The sequence below is a fragment of the Brachycentrus maculatus genome, unplaced genomic scaffold (assembly GCF_059751285.1).
Source record: "Brachycentrus maculatus isolate JH-2025_06_01 unplaced genomic scaffold, ASM5975128v1 h1tg000238l, whole genome shotgun sequence".
In the NCBI taxonomy this organism is placed as follows: domain Eukaryota; kingdom Metazoa; phylum Arthropoda; class Insecta; order Trichoptera; family Brachycentridae; genus Brachycentrus; species Brachycentrus maculatus.
Window position 1 is genome coordinate 922,930 of NW_028280989.1, and position 23,625 is coordinate 946,554.

The 23,625-nt window shown below is 28.7% G+C and overlaps 2 protein-coding genes across 4 annotated transcripts in view; one reads left to right on the forward strand and one right to left on the reverse strand.

The window, feature by feature from the left end:
- The window catches only part of LOC148306538 (uncharacterized), a 73,124-nt gene extending 60,999 nt beyond the window's left edge, over positions 1–12,125 (reverse strand). For 2 of the 3 annotated variants that reach the window (XM_088264840.1, XM_088264838.1), the window contains exon 1: positions 11,845–12,125. The gene's annotated coding sequence lies outside the window, so the exon portion shown is untranslated. Of the gene's footprint in view, positions 1–11,748 lie in introns of all 3 variants that reach the window. The other variant, XM_088264839.1, reaches the window with a different exon arrangement.
- A 1,122-nt stretch (positions 12,126–13,247) lies between these two features.
- BBS1 (Bardet-Biedl syndrome 1) lies at positions 13,248–21,763 on the forward strand. The gene is made up of 12 exons (XM_088264821.1): positions 13,248–13,329; positions 13,462–13,624; positions 14,133–14,351; positions 15,119–15,421; positions 16,282–16,370; positions 16,451–16,604; positions 17,282–17,441; positions 17,617–17,685; positions 17,977–18,156; positions 19,134–19,267; positions 19,747–19,881; positions 21,496–21,763. The coding sequence occupies exons 1-12, from the start codon at positions 13,316–13,318 to the stop codon at positions 21,718–21,720; spliced, it is 1,845 nt and encodes a 614-aa protein (XP_088120947.1). The 5' UTR covers positions 13,248–13,315; the 3' UTR covers positions 21,721–21,763.
- The last annotated feature ends 1,862 nt before the right edge of the window (positions 21,764–23,625 follow it).

The window sequence follows — 23,625 nt, forward strand, 5'->3', positions numbered from 1 at the left end:
AGAAGAGGAAAAGAATAATAGCGCACTCGGGGTTCTATACCAGCATTCGTAGAAGCTTTTGTACGAGTCCATTAAGGTCAACACTACAATTTTTATATTAACAAACTACCAATTATATTAATTCGATCTAAATTAAATTTTACATAAAAGGAAAACTAAAATACACTCCCCTACTTACAGGGAAAAATGTATTTGTTTTTATTCAACTATAAATATACATATAACAAATATGGCATTTTAAAAGTGTAATAAAAATCTTGGTTAAAACATCAAAAACTGGTATTTGCTTTATTGATCATTAGTTTATTATATTTGGATTACAATTTACGATTCGTGCCCCGTTAATTGATTGAAACGAATACCTGCCATTTTAAATAACGGGATATTTAACGAAAGAGATATAAAACATTTATAACCCAATTACAATTATTTCAGCTGTTATTCGTTGTAAAATTAATGTATCTTTTTTCAAATATAATTGAGAGAATCAAATTAGTTATAACCTAAATTGGGTCTTATTTTCATCGCCAATTTAAAAAAAAAACGTTTGGCAGTGCATATTTCGATTTGGATGATACTATTAACTGTAATTATATATTTTAATTTAAGTGTTTGGTTTTGGTAACGGTGTCTAATGGTTTTGATAACTAGTTTTAAAGAGGTTTTTTGCAGCTCACTATATAACAAGCTCCTACTAAAGCACAAATCATTACTATCAAGAACCGCAAATAAAGAAATAAAAAAGGCATTACAATAGTTAAACAAGAACATAAAACGAAATGAAGACAAATTCAGTTTAATATTAATATACTTTCTCGTTCAAGAAGGTCTGTTTAATTTAACATCACAAGTGCCTGCTACATACATCGCTCACTCCTTTCAAGAACGTCATAAATCAAAAAACTCGATTTTTCAGGAGAACGTTATTAAAGTTTAAAAATATTATACAATATATTAAAAATAAATATCAAGCCACTTATTGAACTTTTTACTGTGCAACAGATCTTTTTAGGTTAAACCTGAAGTTTTTTCTCCATTTAAAAAATAACTAGTTTATTTTCTTTTTAATTAAATAATACCTTTTCTACAAAATGCAAAAACAATGCTTTCTGCCTTGTAGCGGACAAATATTAAGTTAAAAATATGCCGCTTTTGCTGGGATATAGTACATTTTCTGGGCATTCCGAAAACATGCACAACTGAAAATTGACGTTTTATTGATTTATGACGTTCTTGAAAGGAGTGAGCGACATATCATATAGGGTAAAGACCCCAGTCGCGTATTTCCGTTTGTGTGTTAATACGAGTCGGTGCTGCCTCCAAACAAGCACGACTTTGTAAGCAATATTAACGTACAAAAGCGTCTTAATCTGGCTTGAATTGCGCACTGACGTTCATTTTTACGTATGTAATATTCCGATGAAAATGAAAATGCAGCTGAAAAAAAAAACAAATAAATATGTGTAAGAGTTCCTTGATCATCAAATCTTGTTGAGGTAAGTATTACCATTTGGCATAATAACAACACCATATGAACATAATAATGATAATAAAAATATTAAAAAAATATAAAAAAATAAAATAAAATAAAAAAAAACGCTTACTACATTGATCATAGTTCGCTCAAAAGCAGAAAAATTGCCAAATTTTATTTTTATTTTTAAATTTTTTTGAATTTGAAAAACGAGATATTTTTTTACCGTATTAAGTTTTTTTCATCTTTTCATCTTTTTAATTTATTAACCATCTTCTACAAAATGATTTTTTTCCAAACGTCGAAACTGGACGTGAAATTCCTATCTATCTTTGAGTGAATTATTATACATAAGTACTTATCTTTTCAAAGATATTTATCGGACATCGGACAGTATGATACGAGTACTTTATATCATAAAATAAATTTAATCATGAATAAATCATGCCAAATAAGGTTCAAAATATGTGAAAAGTTTTTGATGAAACGTGTGAACGGTGAAATGAGTTTATGTCATGCACTAGGACAATACCTACTCCTAAATTATTTATACATTATGAGGAAAATACAGTATAAGACATATTCCCAAAGAGGACAGAGGATTGATTTACTACCAAAATATTGAATTATATATAAAATGGCCTTTACTTATGAAATAAGGTAAACAGGAGAAATAAGGAAATATTTTTCGAAAGTGGAGTTTATTGGTATTTATAAATGAAAGCTTTGTACAAAAATGTTTATGTTATAACACAGTAAAAATAAAATAAAAAACTGAATTTATTAAAATGAAAAAACAACTTTGAAAATATATAATTGCAGGCGACACGATAAAACTACGATTTTATTATAAAACATGATAATAAAAAGAGCTAAATGAGAAGAAAACGCATTAGTTTCATCGAATTCCGTTAGTTCGAAAATAACAACAAAAAAACGTTCTTCTTATCATCGATTCAAGGCAAAGTCTCTAATTGTGCATGAAAAATTGAAAATGCTCCGTACAAACATTTGGCCTCGATTCTCATTGACACATTCGAAGGCACATATTAGTAATGGACAATCACGTGTGTTATGCGATATTTTTGTGGGACTGCATGAAAGGAGGAAGCATAAAACTAATATCTAAATAATTATCTCTGAAAGAATATAGTGTTTTCTGTTTTCATGTTTTCAATCGGATTCGGGGGTTATTTCTCAAGAGATAGATATGGAAATTATAGCCATATTTGCTACATTAAAATTTTATATAGACAATTATCGAACACGTGAATTCAAAATGCAAACAAAACAACGTTTCTGCTTCAGGACCTTCTATTTTGATGCGCACTATGAAATTCTAAATCAAAACTAAATATTGGAGGTTCACAATACATATAATCAAAAAGATTATAAAAATGCTAACGGGAAGACTAAAAAAATAATGACATAAGTAATTATTCGGTTCATCTAACATCTGTTAAAATGTAGATACCCCACCCCCGTAGGTGCTTATTACACCAGCAATGTGTACGTGTTAGTTGGTGAGAAGAAATTGCTGACTTGATAGTGTGTATGAAAAGTTAACAATAAACGATTGAATAAAAACAAGGAAACTATAAATGATGATTACCAACCTAGTATTATGCAGGCATGCCCGTGCATAATTCGAGATGACAACTACTGTTTAATTGGTGCATAAAAATTGGCACACCTCGCAATATCGTAATATTGTTTACACCTTACACGGAGTCATGCACTACTTCACGCTTCACAACACGTTGATAAAGTATGGCGTTGCGTAGGACTTGCATTTTGTATCGCGTTTGAGACCATCTCCGAGTGACGGTGACGTAATAATTAGGTTCTGCAAAATCCGCCCGAGAACCGGCTGGTATAGAAAACAACCTGCATATTATAATACGCGATACAGGTTGCATGCTAACTCTGTGCAAGTTATTTCGTCTCTAGAGCGTACGAAGGGAACCGGGAACCTGTAAAGATATACTATACTTAAGTGTGTTTGTATCATGTTTACCTGTAGTAGTAGAACAAAAACTCCTTCGAGATTTTCATTGGAAAGAAGTGAGAAGAAAGGGATGGAAGCTAACCGCCGAGTAGTAGGTAGCTCGGGAGTTGTTGATCTGATTTTCCTGTTAGTAAACAAGGGATTTATTGCAATCAAATACCACTTACAGGCATTACAAAAAAAAAACAAACAAAAATATTAGTAATGCTAATTATTTACATGATATTTTACGAAAATAATCGCATAGCGAATTGATAAATCTCATTGGGTCAGTCTATGGCCGCTGACTTTACATTTCATTCCACGTAAATCTGTCGTACAAATATTGTGAAACCAATATTGTTTAGTGCTTTAAATTTCCAAAAAATTATCTACTTCAGATCTAGATATTCAGAACCTCTACAAAAATTATCGGTATAAAATGAAGCTTCGATCGTTTTTATTAACTCCTAACTAAATGCAACTATCAAAAATAATGAAACCAAATAAAAAAATATTTTTTGGTCATATCCGTTACAATTCAATAACTTAAATTTAAGGTTCTGATGTAGCCTTTTGTTGAAATGACCCTATTGTTACTAAACGAAGTACCTAAAGGGTTGTTAGCCTTTGCAATAATGAACTAAATATTGTACATACAAGTAGTTTCAAGTTTAACCAACGAAGAAAAGGGTTATTTTTTAAACGAGAAAAAGAGAAATCACGTCGTTTCAAATGAATGTCGAAATTTGGATTCAGTGACACATAATATTACCGGTTTCTTCTAATTTGATATAAAATAACATAAAACATTAGAAACCCATCTAAACATAGAATATCTACGAGCATTAGGAATCGTTTACTCGATAAACACTTAAAAACTGGAAGGTGCTTATTTTTATTGTATAACGAAATTCTTAAGCGATTGCACAATGTACGAATATACGTGATAATTTTAAAATTGAAGATAGTCGTTTATGAATGTTTATTTCATGGACTTTTCGTAGACTGAGAGACTCGGGGCAGAATTAATATAATTTTTATTGATCATAAATGATTTTGTAATTGAATTGACACGATGATGAACAGTAGCGATTTCATGTTGTGTTTATCTAAACTGCCAATTCAGACAGCGGTAGCATCAGTGTGTGTATGAAACGATTATGCGATATGCCAACAGCACTTCCATGGGAATTAACTGCTGTAATATGTTGTCGGTCCAACTCCCGTTATGACGAGATTTACATTCTTCAGCGGTCAATATGACTTATCATTCGTCCCATGGGAGGAACTAAACGACCGATCAATTATACAACACATGGTTCTGAAACCTATTTTCGAATGATAATCTCAAATTTGCGTATATGTAAATAATTATACCGTATTATTTACTCCGCACTGTCTTAGATTATTGCGGTCAAATGACAGAACTTTGGTATGCGAAAATATAAAAGGTCGTTTGAAATACGTCATGCATTATAATAGTATGGGAATAAGCCTTGCCACATTGTTTGGAATAAGCGTAATAATACGTATGAAGTTAAGAAACAAAATGTACTTACATACCTATTTATTGCCAGACTGCTAATAAAAATACATAAGATTCTCATTATACTTTTCTTCGTACACTACTTTTGAAAAATATATGGAAAGTGAAAAATTTGGGACATCGACAACAAATTTATAAAATTTTCAACATTCATTTATAGATTCCTTGTCCATGGTCACACAACTAAAGAAAGGAATCGCATGTCTCTTAAATCAGCCGCGAAAATATGCTACGCTGTGTAATATCCTAAAAGTATTCGGCTTTTATTATCTGTTTAAAAAAATGTTTTGTGACATGTATCGTTTTTATCTCAAGGTCTTCAATTATTACTGAATATCATTTTCCGTTACGTATGTACCTACTGAAATTAATTGACTATGATAGGTGAATGTGAATTAAAAAAACACAGGTTCAAGCAGCTCAATTAAAATAGTTTTTATTTAGTACGTCTGAATTAGACAATCAACTGTAGAATGTACATATACTGATTTGTTTCGGGCCTCTGAGAATTCTTATCGAAAAAACCTGATTTAAGAATGATTGAGAGCGTGGGTTTGAGACTCCTAAAATGTACAGAATAACGGTCATTCCCTTTTTCTGAACATTATATTTAAACAGATGAGTTATATTATAAAGGCACATTTTATAGATAAAATAATTTAAGTAATGAAGGATATTAAATATTACAATAAATGGTTTCAGTCAATAAACATCGGGTGACTAGCAAGTTGAGAGTCCATTGACATTAAAACTTTATTAGTGAAATCATCCGTATCGCGTAGCTAGAGAAACGTTGAATGCCGCCCAAACTTGATAAAATAGATAATTATCGACACAATAATGACGAAAGGTTGAGAAACCAAAGAGACATCACTGCGGTTTAGGTACGAGTATCTGGCGAAATTATCGTTACGAGGGTTAGTCACGGGAAAGGAATAAAAAGCATTTTTCCTGCCACAAAATGACTAAGCGAACAACCAGTTCAAATGACTGAACTGTTCAATGTATATCCGTTTAAAATATTATCTGAAATAAGAGAGCGCAGATTTGATGAATCAATGCATTATCAAACTGTCAATTGACGCATTTTTCTCGAGGCAGTGGCTAGGGAGAGCCGGAACTAAAATAATACCTGGGTTTTATCGTTATGGTCACGAAACGCCAACAGAGCTAGGTAGGTAATGTAGATAGATATCCAGTGATTTATCACGCATTTATGATGGATAGATCAGCACTCGCACGGATACGAAATAAGTCAGAGTAATATACTTTGCGAAAACGTGCATAAATTATTGGGTATACACGATTCAGATAAGTTTTGGTTCTATGATCCTGTTTCCCTGCTCATTTACTATCACATTTGGCTCCCATGCCTTTTATTTTAGGTTCAGTTCAAGTAAGATGTCAGAGAAACCAGGAGTAATATTTCTAAGTCCACAGTTATTACAATGTTTCTTTTGCCAGTTACTCAGCGAAAGAATTTTTCTGTCAGTGTGAAGTCCTGTTTTTATTTAGAAACAAAAAAGAAGAAAAAATATTAAATGAAAAAAATCATACTTTAAACGTGTTCAGCTTTAACATTTTAGAGATTATGACCGCAATTCTAGAATAAGGATCAGAAATAAGAGTGGATACTTGGGTGGGGGGTTGAATTCTCCTTCTCTGTTGTGAGAGGACACTTTAACACTTAACATCTTAAAGAGATGCACAGGCAGTGAGCAGTGACCAGACCTTAGGCGACATAACGTCGAGATGGTGATCACGATTTTGTGGTGTTTTATGATTTAGACTCTAAACTTTAGAAAATACTTAAATTAATCTATTAACAAACGATATTTTCACCCATATGTACATACTCGTATACTCGAAACGAAACTAAAGTTCCTTGGAGAGTTTGGCTATTTTAGGGTCATTAAAAATAGGAAATCGATATGTTAATTAGTTCAAAGTTTTTACTGGAAACAATAACAATTGAAGCAAAAAAAATATGTATACTTGTACAATAATTACGAATTCCAACAAGGTCACCACAAAGATAAATTGAGTCGGATTTCTCTAGCAACAATTGAAGGGAAAATCATACTAATTACGTTACGTAAGACACTTTGGTCATCCTAAAGAAAACACATTGAATAATGAATGATACAGAACCAAGTATGGTCACTGTACAAATATTACAAGTATATCACGTCACTAATGACCTACTATCGAAAGAGAACTTTCGACTTAAACAAAGCCAAGAGAAGATAAGTGATAATGGACTTATGTCTAATGGAAATATAATTGAACGTTCACTTATTATTATAAACGTGTTAACACAGCACGGGCTTTAGAATTTAATAAAATTATTTTTCCATTAAAATATCATAAAAACCTAAACGACCTGATCTGGTATAAAAGAAAATACAACTGGGAATTTTATTATGATTTCATGAAGAATTGAAAAGCGAAAAGACAAAAAAGTCTACGCATTATGTATCTGCTAAAAAACGTTTGCGTGTTACGTAGACATTTAATTCATTAATCAATACCTACGTTATTTAGTAGATCTGAAGAATTGCGACCAACATTATATTAAATAACATTTAGACATTTTGAATAAAAACATGGTTAGTTGAGGTTATTTGTTCCACAAAGGTCTTTGAAAACATTCATCTGTAAATATTTTTTTCATTAATTTTGAACAGAAAATTTTCACTCAGAAAGTTCATTTACGATTCTTACGTGTCCTATACCGTGTACACTTTATTGTCACTATATTATTCTTTAAAACTTTAGTAAGTAGTGAGTCCATATAAACTTAAAAAAAAACGATTAATTGTATTGCCAACAAAAAATTATAGCTTTGTGTATAAGTGCCTGATTTATAAGATCTAAGTAAGTATATACTTAATTTAAGTTTTTTTAAAAGTAAATTGATCCTTTGACTCCGTTAGTTTTTGACCATTTGGAATTGTTGGTAGCAAGATGTATTTATTTTCATGAACGAATAACGTCTTATTGAGTATAAATATTAAAAGAAAAGTAGTTTACTGCGTTTTTCTCAAGCTTTGTCAATATTGACTTAAGGCCATTCATTATTGATTAAATATTGTCAATACGTCCTTTTATGAATATATAATTACGTCCATTCCGTCCATTCATAAATAATTTTTCGATTACCCATCCATTCTGTAATTTAAGTCTTTGTCTTTAGGAAAAAAATCTAACTAATATTTCAAAACACAATGAGAAAATTCGATGTTTTCTTTTGTGATTAATTGAGAAACATTTTCTTAGAGCCTTTATTCATTAACAAAAACCTTGAGATTATAGAAACGGAAATAAAAAAGTCTTACAAATTTGCGCTCATAAGTAAACTTACTCGTATAATGTCAACCAAAAACACGGGTTGGCAAGGTTGAAGTTGCGAAATGTGTTGAAAGGAAAACGGTCATATTAATTTATTTTATGTAGTAAAAATGAATGTGACAGCAACAAAAAAACTATCGCTTACACTGTATTTACAGATTCGATTGTTTTATAAAATGTTAAGTTTATCACTAGATATTAAGAGCGTTATGAGAGTTTTATTGTATTTTGATAGATTGCTCAGTGGGAGAATGTGTGAGAAAGAGAACAAAAAGAAAAGTCGAAGAAGTTCCCATGGACTTCATTCTCAATCTTGTGAGTACTGTAAATATCAGAGATAAGATTAAAAACATGCACTAAAGTCATTTCTTTATTAAGACAATTGATACTTATGAACATCTAATTGGGATTAACGTATTAGCTCTCATGTCTGCAGAGTAAAGAAAAATATAAAAGAAAATACAACAAGATTTCACAAATAATGACGGATTAGTAACAAGATACTATTAAAAATAGGTGCCTAAAAGAGTTCCACGGGACTCTCTCTGGGCAGTTGCTGGGATACTCCCTCAATGTACCCATAAGTATTATTAAGGTCATTAAAAACAAAAGAAATCAATAAAGTCTAAAAGCTATATTTTATCATGTATAAAAAGCATTATTATTGACTTCGTCACAAAGAACTTCAGTTGAATAGTTAAGAAATTTAACACTGCATACGTATTGTGTGACGTAAAGTAGAATGATTTGGAATGGCTCGGTTAGAAGAGAATCACTTACACAAATAATTATCGTGTATTATATGTTAGTGAAGATAAAAAATAATGTCTCTCCTAAAGTGTTCCAATGATAATTACATAAGCAAGCAATAGTACCTGTCTCAGTTTTCAGTCCGTAAATTCCAGGTTCTAGTGAAGGCCGAAGGTTTTGAAATCGATTTTCTGATACTAACTGAGAATACCAAACAGCCGGGAGTTATTTATGGACAAATTTCTCGTGGTTTTGTCAATGCCAGTTGATTCACCTTCACATGTGAGTGTTTCATCATTGATCAATGAACGAAAACGGAACGTTTATAACACATCATATTTACTTTTCATTGCGCTTGTAACGTTTGACATAGATTTTTTTCTTGTCCAAAGAATGAAGGAGTTGCGCGACGTTTGGATTGATGTCGTGTGTAATGTAAATTTGTGTTGCAATGATAATGAGACGCGTTTGCACAGGCTCCACTTGTTGGTCGTTGAACTTTGATTTACATGGATGAAAATAATCGGATATTCAAAATTACTGATGAGTTTGTTGCAAATTTACATAGAAAATTACGTAAGTAATCATTTTTGGTTACTTCGAAAATTAAAGGAGTTGAATGGTGAATTCCCCAGCGCTCACTGTATCCTCCAGACAGCACTCCTTCAGATTTTTTTTCAGACCCGGCAGGATAGTAAAAATGACAAGAATGATGATAAAATACTACCTCACAAACTACAAAAATTAGTCAAATATATTTTTAAAAGAAAATGGAATGAACAAGTTTTTGAAACATAAGGAAACATTTTTATAACGAAATGTTGCTATGATTGACAATAAAACCGTTTGAATTTTATTTTCTAATCGGACACAAACTTATGCAATTGTTAAATACATTTTAAAATATCGACTCACTGCAATTTACTGAATCGGTGACGACTATTTTAAGATAAAGTGTTAATTAAAAAAACAACGAGAATATCATAATTCGACAGCTAGAAATGCTCTGTAAGGGATTAAAATATTATGCAAAGATACCTTTTCTATATTTGAATGCTACAAATGAAGTTTAATAAATTTAAGATAACCCTTTGTTATTAATTATTATATTCTTATAAGTCATGCAAAAAGATTTAGGTGTATGAACAGAATTAGAGTAATTTTAAATGATAAACGTTTAGGAATAAATTGTTAAACATCAAACATCTTAGTTATTGAAATACAAGTACTTAGATACACTGCTCCTCAAATAGATAACAATATGAAAAAAATATTTGAAAACACACCACGAGGATAGGACAATCTCCGATGATATTGACAACACTGAAGAAAAAAAAAGGATACTTAAATATCGTAAAGAAGAGTGAAAAATTTAAAGGGGAATAAAACACCTAATGATATTCAACTAGATAATTAAGTATAATATTAAATCATAGATGATGTTCATTACATACTTCTATTTCTGATTATTATCGTTAGCAACATGTTATGTATGTTGATAACAACACTTACTAAAACGGGAATAAGTATGTATTAGATTTTCGAAATTCGGTCCATTCAAATATTGACAATTGGGATTAGTGTTCAAGAATGTGACCCAAGCCCAGAATTTTTTTTTCTAATAAAAAACTGATAATCTATAGAAGAAAGGGCATATAGTTACATGATCCCTGTTATAGCGGTTTTTATTTTTACATGCTTTGATATTTTACTAAATAAATTATTTTCATGTATTATAACGGAAAGCCCTATATATATTGAAAGGCTGCGAAACCGGCTTCGCGGGTTAAATTCTCGCCAATAAAAACAAATAATCGAAATGTATGTTCCATGCATTCCTAGCCCATTTTTTCTCCAACTGCCTCTCGAAGGAAGGCTTCGCAGATTACATATTTCTTTTTTTAGGTATCACATTTCTTAATTTTTCCGCTATAATACAAACAGGTACTGTTTTTTTTTCATTTGTTTGTGATAGGTGGGTACTACCATGGCGGAATGATAACATTGGCGGTACCTACTTACCCAATTTTTTGAAATGTTAACGACTTATTTCATAACCACAGCACAAATGATTGAATACAAAAAATCTCATATATTTTACACTACATACTTATGCTGACTACGCGAGTAAAAGTACTTGAAGTAATTTATTTAGTTACAGCGAATTGTGGCGAAATATTTTTTACTTGCACGATTACCTGTGTGCATCATATACAATATTATGGATTATATACATAAAATCATAAAAGTGTGTTTCAGTTTGTACAACAATAGTGTGTTTTTATAAAGATACATAAATTCAAATTTCCCGCAATAAATTTATGGTGGCACCCGCCGTGTGGCATGTTGCGCCATCTTGTTGAAACCACAGCTGTGTCACATAAATGCCATTCAACTGAGGTACGAAGAAGTCAGTAAGCATGGTTTTGTAGCGCTCTCCATTGGCTGTAACATTATGGCCGGCGTCGTCTACGCGGACAATGGTCATTCAGTCTATTCATGGTGAAATGGCAAAACTTACTGACTAAAAATCAACTGTCAACTGTCAAATTGACAGTCTGTAGAAACAACGTTGTCAGTTTAAAAACCAAACCTCTAAAAAAAACACCTATATATACGTATAAATATTATAATTACCTATCTATCAGGAATGTCGGAGTACAGCAGAAATTGTGCGTGTAATTAATTGTTTAATTTAAGTAAAATGTTAATATAAATATGTCGTATTTTTACCTTATGAAACTAAAATCGTAGTTTGTAATGTCTGCAATCAAACAACGAAACGTCACAAATGTTTGACGTTCAGAGATAACGCCACATCTCTGATAAATAACTTAACTCGGTAATGTTAACTGTCACAAAAACATTCACTAATAGTATATATCCAATAATGGAGACTAAACTATCACTGTAATGACAAATAACGTTGGATTTATGTTTGTCAATAGAAAAATTAAGGTTCCAATATACGCGGACGCGCCACGCCAACACCAGACGGAATACTTCGCGGAACTATTTGAAAGAACGGTCATGAGTTTGCGTTTGCCGCTCCGCGCTTCGTTCCGGTTCATTTGGCGATTCGGAGATGTTCGTTTCGCCTCGTCTGGCGGTAACTCAACTCGTGTGTCAACTCAACGGTGCGTCAACTCGGTCAACTCCGTTGTGAAAAATACAATTACTTATATGTACATTATGTACATTTATTATTTTTTCATTTAGAACATGACAATCATAAAAATAGAAAAAATCGATTTTTTAAAAATAACGTCATTGATATATTTATTTGTTTTCAAAAATCATTTTAATTTTTATAATATGCCAGATGCTGAGAACTTTTTCTCATATTATTGATATTATTACTGATATTATGAACCTTAAAAACAAAAATATACAAATTTATATATTTATATATATATATATATATATATATATATATATATATATATATATATATATATATATGTATATATATATATATATATATATATATATATATATATATATATATATATATATATATATATATATATATATATATATATATATATATATATATATATATATTTATACATATATGTATATATATATATATATATATAAATATATATATATATATATATATATATATATATATATTTATATATATATATATATATATATATATATATATATATATATATATATATATATATATATATATATGTATATATATATATATATATATATATATATATATATATATATATATATATATATATATATATATATATTTATACATATATGTATATATATATATATATATATATATATATATATATATATATATATATATATATATATATATATATATATATATATATATATATATATATATATATATATATATATATATATATATATATATATATATATATATATATATATATATATATATATATATATATATATATATATATATATATATATATATGTATATATATAATTATTAAAAAAATACGTAGAATTTTTCTTGTTATATATTTATATATATTTGGGTACGTAACGTTGGCTAAACTGATAAAGCACAATTTTTCAATTGACTTCATGTGAATGTAGTATCCATGGAAACGAAGAATTTGTACACAATTCCAAATTCGTGGATTTTTGGTATTTATTGACAGATTTACTAAAGTCAAACATTCACATTTTTTTTAAAATAATAATAATGAACGCTCTATGGTGATTGTTTTATTACAATTATGTTTGAATTAAAACCATATTTTAAAATTCACCTTAAAAATTATATTATATTATGTCACCGAATTTCAATCGTTAGTTTTCAATAATTTGTGTTTTTTTCTTTCTTTTTAGTGATTTAAATCCTATATCGAGATGGCTGGACGTTTCTGGATCGGTAGGCCAGGGGATAAATACGTTACCAATGAATGTTGTATTTGCGGATATTTTTTGTGATCAAGATTACAAACTTTTGATTGGCGATATTGGTTCCTTCAATTCTAAATCAAAACTTAAGGTCTGCTAGATTTAAATGTATATTTTATTTAGATATAAGGGAATGATACTGAAAATTAAATTAATAAATGTTTATTTTATACCGAATATAAATAAGGTTAAATTTGTCTTGACTATGCGTTATCTTTATACTGTAATTCTAGCCTAGCTAAATATTGTCAAATATGTATTGTTGTTCTTTGTTAAGGATCATTTAATTATTTGTTTATATAATATGATTTGACTGAAAATGGGCTGAATATTATAACTAAGTATAGTAATTCAAATATTTACTGTATCATGCATGAAAGAAAATGTATATGCATTTGAGCAAAATACTGATATTTGAATTTATACTTTTGGCGCTGTATTTTTATGAAAAAGGTGAGCGTCTTTGCTAAATAGTTTGTTTTTATTTCAAAAGATGTCTGTAATAATAATATGATTTTTATACTAACAGTAAATTTAATTTATCACATGAAATGAATTAAGTCTTTGAATTAAAATGCTATTTATTTGCACATTTTTAGGTTTTTAAAGGGACTTCAATAGTAAATGACATATTACTACCTGACATACCAACATCTTTAGTGAGTTTTTACAATACACAGAGCGTTCCCAGGAATTCTCCTGTAGTTGCTGTGTCCATGGGATCAAGTGTCTACATTTATAAAAATATGAAACTATTTTATAAATTCTACTTACCACCGCTAGAAATACAACCTTTGGAAGCAGAAATATGGAGACAGGTGTGATAAGTTTCTGTACCTAAGGAGTGAACAGTACTCAAAATAATAATAATGGCCTTTTTTTAAAACAAAAAGTCATGGAACTCACTTCATGTCAAGCTTTTTACTATTTTTTTTATTATTAAAATATAATTTAAATATTCATTACAATACTATGTTTTATCATTTATAAATGATAAATATAAAAATATACATTGTAATTACATAAGTGCAAACATTGTTTCGTCTAATTGGTTTTGAAATTTAAAAAAAAATTAACATTTAATGCCGTTTCACTGCGTTACATGGAAAAAAAGCCCTGATGATTACTGATAACACAGTTACTGAATTGAAATCAATACATGTATTGATTTTTTTCATACTAAATTTTGTGTTCTTATGATAATGAAAAATCATTCATTTCAATACCTACTATTTGCTGGTATGCCTAAGCGGTTTATGTTTGAAAATAGAAATCAATGGATGAGTGAGGGTCAAACATGGCTTCTGACTTAGCAGTCAACGATACTATCTGACCTCAACTCGACTCAAATAAAACCTCTTTATCTTAACTAAAGGCACTTTGAGTTATTTGTAGAAAAGTAAAAAAAGATATATTTTTTTGGGAAGTACTCGTATTCCATACATTCATGTAATTTTTTGTTTGGGCGAAATAATTTTTGTCCCACCAATTTTATACGAGTTTGTTGAAGTATACAAATTTTAATCACTTTTAATATGAAGTCTTTTTTCTTCTTGTATTTCCTGATTATTATTCTCTATTTCAGTTCTCTGATGGAATCTCTAAAGACAGTGAGAGTATTCTTTCAAAAGTAGATTCCCTTAAATCTTTGTCATTCTCTTCTCTTACACCTCAATCTCAACACTTGATCTCTCTAGCAGCGGATAAAAGGCTGTCTTTTATTAATCAGCACTGTGAGAATCCTATGCCAAAGCTCTCCATTGTAACATGCTTGGCTAAGTTAAATATCAATTCAAAAGAAAAAGATGGAGTTGCTTGCTTAGTATTGGGAACTGAGAGTGGAGAAATTATTTTACTTGATCCACAGACCTTTACGGTGATGCATCAGGTAATGAAATTAATATTATTCTAAGAATCAAGAAATATATGTATTTATAAAATGTGTTTTAAATTTCACTTAAACATGTAGATATTAACAAAAAAAGATTTAGGGTCAAATAAGTATCATATTCCTAGCAAAAAATACCTATCATCATTGTTATCAAATGTGTCTTATTTATTTTATTTTGTATGTTAAATTAAGAGGATCATTGAAAACTTCGCAATAATTTATTTATTAATTTTTCAATCAAACACAGATTTTTTTGAGTCTACTAAGTTGTATTTTATTTGAAAAAAAAAACACATAAAAATTAATATTGTGACAATTGTTTTGCCTTGTTATGGCATTTCCAAACGACTGTGAAGACTAAATGGACTGACGGTCCTTATGTAGCTATACAATTCTAAGTGACAGTTTTAACATGTGCAGTAATAATTTATGGGAGACAACAGTAGCTAATGGGGGATGTAGTATGTACCCTTATATTTATTTTCTGGGAAAGGAAGAATCGATTGACAGTAAAAAAATCTGCATTTGATTTAAAAATTAAAACATAAATTAAAATGGAGTTGTACAAATTAAACGCCAAATCATTAAATACTTATATTTTACCCATATTTATTTGGTATTAAAAAAAATACCTAACAAATTTATATTTTTCATATGATTTTAATAAAGAGTCTGATTGTAGTACCGTGGTAATGTAACAGAGTAAAAGTCTGCAGGTTCAAGTTCACTTTGTGTCATTATAATTCATATATTTAATTATGGGCCGGTTAGGCCTACAAAATATAAATCATAATGAAATAACTATTTTAAGATTTTTTTAGTGATATTACTATTTAATCTCTTATGTTAAATTTTAGGCAAGAGTAAGTGCTGTTAAATGTACCCCATCACATTTAGAAACGTGTGGACTCTATGATGTGGAATACCGGATAATTATTGCAACGAGGTAGTATTTAAAAGTATTTTTATTCAAAATTATTTTTCAGTTATCAAGACTACATAAAATTTAAATAAGATATTTTTCAGGGAGGGATTTATATGTGTATTAAGAAGAGAATGGTTGGAAGGCAAATGCTTAGTCCAGCTTACATCTTTAGTGGTTGGAATGATTATTGTTCCTGGAGACAATAGCATTGTTGTGGCTTGTACGGACAAAACTGTTCATTGTTTTACAAAAAAGGTAACTTGAATTATTCTTCTTAGACATATTACACTAATATGATTATATAATGTGCAAGATTTGCTAATACCTATTGTGTAGGTTTCCACATAGAAAAAAATTATATATTTACGATTTTGAAAACATGTTGCAAGAGACACTAAGAAGAAGTCTCATTACCATGATAAATAGGGAAAAAAAGAAGACAAGAGAGGAAGCGGGAGAGTAAAAAAGAGCAATGTTATGTCATATAAGATCTTAAAAACCTTACTTTGGACCAAAAGCGGTGAAACAGCTGCATAGATAAAATAGCTGCATAAATTAAATTAAAGCCTAGCTCTTAAATTCAATAATTTGAAATTTACAATGCTGCAAGCTAAAAAAATATGGTTTTGAAATTCCGTAGTCTGTTATCTATGATGCACTTTCCACTATTCTGTTTCCTTCTTTTTCCCCCCTCTGTTATTGTACACATATTTATAAAATTGTCATGCAGCAGGTTTTCTGTTTTCTATTATTCTTTTTTTCTCAGATGATGAACATTCCAGAATTCAATATTTTTACTAAAATATTTTGAGTATGGTTTTATGTATAATATGCTTTTGTTGAGATTAATAAACATTTTTATGTACAATTTTGCCATCCGAGTAGTTTTGCATTAATTTCTCATTGTATTTTACGATTACTTTTTATTCAAGGGTAACAAAAATTGGGTAATATCACTGACACACAGCATAACTAGTATAACATTGGTTCCTTTAATTCACCTTGGAGCTAATTTGATTGGAGTTTCTATGGTTGGCGGTTTGATACAATTTTACAATGGAAAACATTTAGTTGACTTCATGCAAATGCAAGGTATAATACTTGTTATTACATTAGAGCATTATTATTATTTTTTGCTTTAAAACTTTCTGCACTATACTATGTTGAATTTGACTGTGTACACTATATACTTTAATACACTAAATTTAATTTTGTGTATTTCAATACACTACATTGAATTTTATTTATTGGCCTTTAAATATTTTAGATACAGTATCTACCATAAAGTTTGGCCAAATTGGACAAGAAGAACATGTTTTGGCAATAATTCTATCAGGTAAAAAAATAATTATTCAGTGTTTGTCATAAATTTAAAACATTTATAAATGGTATGCTGTTATTGGTCGCAGGGTAATTGCTTCGTTAAAAATACTTTTGAGAAAATGAAATACATAGCAATTCTTGCAAAAAAGATGTACAATATTTATAAATATTTCAGATTTGGAATGTGAAATATTAATTAATGGCAGATGAACACTTTTTGTGTTCATCAGCCGGGAGACAAGGCTTCTTCGTTATATACTACATTTTCCTTCAACTTTTACTTGTAAGCACATATTATTTACAGATGGCGCTTTGATTCTAAAGATTTTAAAACGGACTGCCGACTTTAACCTTTTTGCAAGTGGCAATCTACAGAAGGCCCATCCATCGTTCTTAGCAGCTCAGCAATCTCGTCCATTATTGGTGCCTAAAAAATCAAAATTATTTTTAGAGCAAGCGACGCGTGAAAGGGAACAATCCATTGGTTTGTAGGTTTATGTAATACAATTTATAATTTCAAAGTTATACACTTAGTTTTCATTTTATCTTGATAATTGTAAGTTATAATAGGCATTTCTTATACAATATATATATATATATATATATATATATATATATATATATATATATATATATATATATATATATATATATATATATATATATATATATGTGTATATATATATATATATATATATATATGTGTATATATATATATATATATATATATATATATATATATATATATATATATATATATATATATATATATATATATATATATATATATATATATATATATATATATATATATATATATATATATATATATATATATATATATATAAGGATATTACAATAATCTACCTAATTGAGATTTTAAGCGTAAGTATTAGAAAGTACAATGTCGTGTTCTCGATATTCTATAGGTTATTTTATTTTGGACTTCCAATTCTGAGATTTTGTATTATTTAAGGGAATTTTTCAAACTTAAAAATAATATTACTCTATGAAAGCAAAACAATATTATTGAAATTGATATACTGATTCTGGTATTCATATTTCTCAAATATGATCACATTGTTTATACACAGGAAGAAAAACATATGTGTACTATTTACACCCTGTATTGTAGGTATTAAAATGTATTTTGCAAAATTATTATCCCGTCCCTATGTTATGATAGTAAATATGATTTTTTGAAATGCTGCATAAATGATAAGTTATCTTCCACTAAATTCATATTTAACCAATAAACTCCTATAGGCCACGCGAGCAACGCATTTATAACCTTGTGTTGGAATCATGGAAATAAAGCTTATCGTTCTTTAAATAAAACTTATCATTCTGTTAAAATCAAATCATTTTTATTAACGAAATCCTTCCCATATAAATTGACTATATAAATTTAGAGAATAATAAGTTAGCTTGTTTATATTTATTTTATGTATGTTTTTTCAGTAATGCATGAAACATTTCAACGTGAACTATGTCAGCTTCGATTGACGGTTGCAAAGGCTACACTAGATGCAATGAAAAATGCAAATTGTTCTTTAAGTTCAGGATCAACTGAACCGCTAAAGCTTTCAGCTCAGGTATGTATGTACATATATACACATGCCATTTGTATTTTATATCCATGACAGCCTTTCCATTTCTGAATATGTTTTAATACAATTTTTCTTCAAGGGACTAGGGTAAAAATGGTACTCAAAGGTACAAATTGGGAGGGCCCTAATTACGCAATGTAATACAAATACTAGTAAGAATTATAAAACCATGATTGCCCTAACCAACGATGGCATTCTGCTTGTCCTACCTTCCTTCTTGTATCCTTCTCCATTTCTTTACTATATAGCGGTGGGTCATTCATGTAGAGTTCCTTCCATTATGCCATCTATTTCAAATAAGCGTAGGACAGTTATCATTAGCGATCAAGTTAAACACTGCGTTTATCCAATGTGGTGCCCTAAGCATAATTTAAGTGATGATAGGGGTTAAAGAAAGATTAATGTTTTCAGAATATGAAGTACAGTAGCAAAGATCTACATATGAAACGTTTTCAATTTTGTAGGTGCAAGGACTTGGTCCAGTTTTTAAAGTACATCTATCCATAGAGAACCTGTCTTCTGATTCTCCTGTTACTAATTTGTCTCTCCTGCTGACAGCTGATCACAGATATTATAAAATCTATTCTCCTTTTATATCGGTAATTATGCATGTCCGAAAATACCATAATTTATTTACTTATGTATTTGTATGTATGTATGTAGGTGTGCATATGAATGTTACTGCTGATATATATTTTTTACATTTAAAATTTTATTAGTTATATAAGGTTTATTTTAGTATAATTTATATTTGCGGCACTAAGTTTGTGATTTTTCATTTTATAATTAAAATATAACTTTGAAATTTTAAAATCACTATTAATATTTTATTTTAACTTAATTATAAAGTCTACCGGTTTCGAAGCTTTATCAGTCTTGATAAAGAAGCGGTTAGCTTCGAAACCGGTAGATATTATAATTAAGTTATAATAAAATATTTATAGTGATTTTAAAACAAAGTTACATAATAATTATAGTTTATTTTAGTGTATTAAAATATTGTAATATTATTATGTTTTAACATGTATTTACATGAAAAGATAAATAATAATTAATCATGATTGATTAATTGTACTATAATCAGCTTGTAATTCAAAGAACATTAAAAAAGTCAAACATTGAATTATCAGGTTGCAGATAGATTGAATAATATATTTGATTACAATACTCAGATAATTATGATTTCTTCTATTTTAAGCAATGATTAAAAAATATCGTGAATTGTATTTTTTAAAGAATATTCTTTTATCAGTATTTAATTATCCAGTCATTCAATAAAAATGATTTCGTGATAATTGGAGGTTGTTTTTTGAACATATTTTTTTTAAAAATATAATTAATTTCCGTTATTGATTCGGCAGTCATTTTGTGGTAAAACCTATCCATTTTTAATTAAAAAAATTAATAGAAAATACCACTATTTCTTAAAATCTACTGTGACACGTGTTTCGATGCATTTTGCATCATTTTCAAACACCGTATAAACAAAATACGGTGTTTGAAAATGATGCGGAATGCATTAAAACACATGTCACAGTAGATTTTAAGAATTAGTGGTATTTACTAAGTAATTGTTTTTAATTAATAATATTTTTTTAATAATCTGATTAAATCCGTTTATTTCTAATATTATTATCATTTGTTAAGTAAATATTCATATTAATTGCACTGTTTTGCCATATTGGAATTAAGAAAAACAATTTATTATGCCTTCGTATGTGTAATTTATAAAAAAAGAATTAATGCAAGTATCATAAAATTTTTACAATCCCATATTATGCTACCTCAAGAACATATGAGGCCCTTCTAAAATTCTTTGAAAAATATTAATATTTTTCTTCTGAGTCTAATTATCCTAAAAAATTCTACACTTGAGATTTTTTATGCTTTAAAAAAAATACGATCGGATTAAATAATTTTTTACATTGTCATAGAAAATTGTTGTTTTCTATCTAAAAATAATTGTACCATATTTTGGGAAACGTATTTTTGGATAACTTTTCTAGCAATATTCTCTGATAAAATATATAATGATATTTTCGAAATTTAAGCCAAATTTGTTAGCTTATTATTTTTGATAAAATATATTCTTGCTTTGATAAATGTGTAAATTTCTTGTTTGTACTAAAAGAATTACGAAAATCACGAATAAATGGGTTATTAGTGTAGATTGCTCTATGAATAACATATTTAACGATTTAAATACGTTTCAGGTGCCAATGCTAATCTCGGGACACCCTTACACGTTTGTATCGAAAGTGGAGGATTTATTTTTCATCGACGAGTCAGTTCAGGACTTGAATGAAATAACAGAGCCAGAGCAAGACCCTAAGACAAATTTAAAAGTGATTCTAATAAAGCAGGGACAAGTTCAACCTCTTCTGGCGGCAACTATACAAATTCCTGCGACCGATCCTTTGATGATACCATTTGTTTAATATATTTAATTACATTAATTACACACACACACACACAATTAATAATAAGAGTTGAAGATATAAGTATATTTAAATCATTTATTTCTAATAAATAATAAAATAAAACTATTCTTTTATTTAATGCAGCAGCAAAATTGTCTTTCCAAACATCTCGGAAAGTATGCAAAAATATAAAAATAGTCAATTTGAAATGCCAACATGCAAATGTGTTTGGATAAATGAATTGTTCTGAGGATGGATTTATCCTAAAAAATGACTATATATTATTATATTCCAGGATGTTTATTCTTTTTTCTTCTTGACCCCAGTTTGAGCAGCATTGTTAAGGGCACCGCTAATTTATGCGAGACCCTCAAAAAGGAGTCCTGCTATATGCTGTAGACCTACCCCTAGAAATCTGTTAAAAATCTAAATGAAGATCTTAGAATAGAATACAATAGTATATAAAAAAATCAGTGCGAAGAAAGTTTTATAAATATTAATTTTTTACACCGCGACCGGGTATTTATCTCGACATTTTCTTCGGTTTCTAGGACATTTTATACCATTAAAATTTCTACATTCATATCTTTAACACATATTTATTCTTGGTGGACTTTTGATACCGAGTAGGTACTTGAAGGTGGTATAAGTATCTGGTTTCGTTGCTAAATTTTATAATATTCTAATACGATTATGTCAAGTTCCATTAGATGACACACTGACCAGTCCAAGAGTCCAATCACCAAAGGAAAATGTAAACACCTGAAGTGTTCAGATTGTATACAACTTTCTCCTATTAACATACCTTCTCACTAACAGGCTGAATCAATAGCGTTTTCACAAAACGGTTTTATCTCATGTTTTCGTTTTTACGAAAATCAATTTTCTCATTCGTCACCTTAATTTACAGAAAATGGAGAGCGTAAATAGATATTTTAAAAAAATCAGTTAGGTAATCCCATATTCCACGGTAAAAGACTTATGACTTATACTTACCATGGTATGTACTTATATTATCTTACACACTTATCTTATGTATACATATGCAAGCGATTACGGCGTATGCAAATCGATAAGAAAAAAATCTCCGCCAAAAAAAAAAAAGAAAATTAAAACCGGAAAATGCATGAAATCGAAATGTTCATGATTTTTACTGCTCATAATTAGATTTTTCGTGAAAATATTTTTAAAAATTCACAATCATTACAAAATTATAACAATATCCCATAAAAGTTTGTTGGTTGATTTTTTTTTGTTATTTTTTAAATTTGATTTTGTTATATTCTTTCTAGAAATGAGAATATGTACTTTAATTACAATTTAAGTATTGTTTTATAATATATATTCTTATATTGGGAAAAAAAAATAATATAATCAAACATTTCAATAAACTCCCTAAAGAAATAAAAAAATAGATGATTTAAAAATACTTGAGAAAAAAATTAAAGCTCATTACATTTAAATCTTGAAAAAATATACAAAAAAAGACTATTATAAATTTTATTATATAACATTAAACCACGAGTGTAAGTCCCTCTCCAAGCACAAGAGCACTGTCTCTTTTATGGAGAGGCACAGCGAATCGAAATATAAAAGTTTTCCATATGTATAAATGATTGAAATGTATTATGTTATAAATAAAATTGTAAATATATTAAATAAATAAATTTAAAAAATTAAAAAATAATAATACAGGCAAAATGTCTAAAAAAATATCTACCTTATTACTTTGAATACCTACCTAATTATTATATTGATTTAAACTGAATAAATAATACGTGTCAAGTTAATTTATAATGAATATTTTTTCACTCTAATATTTATTTCATATTATCCTGAAGCGGAGGGCTGATCAACTTTCCTTCGTGTGTTAAAGATCAAGATAACACTGCGTATAATCATATAAATGATGCAGTGCTCTAT

What these genes read in the sequence shown, in the direction of transcription:
- BBS1 (XM_088264821.1), top strand. An exon ending in TGACTTCATGCAAATGCAAG is followed by an intron (nt 17,442 to 17,616) that starts GTATAATACTTG and finishes TAAATATTTTAG; the next exon opens with ATACAGTATCTACCATAAAG. An exon ending in TCTATTCTCCTTTTATATCG is followed by an intron (nt 19,882 to 21,495) that starts GTAATTATGCAT and finishes AATACGTTTCAG; the next exon opens with GTGCCAATGCTAATCTCGGG.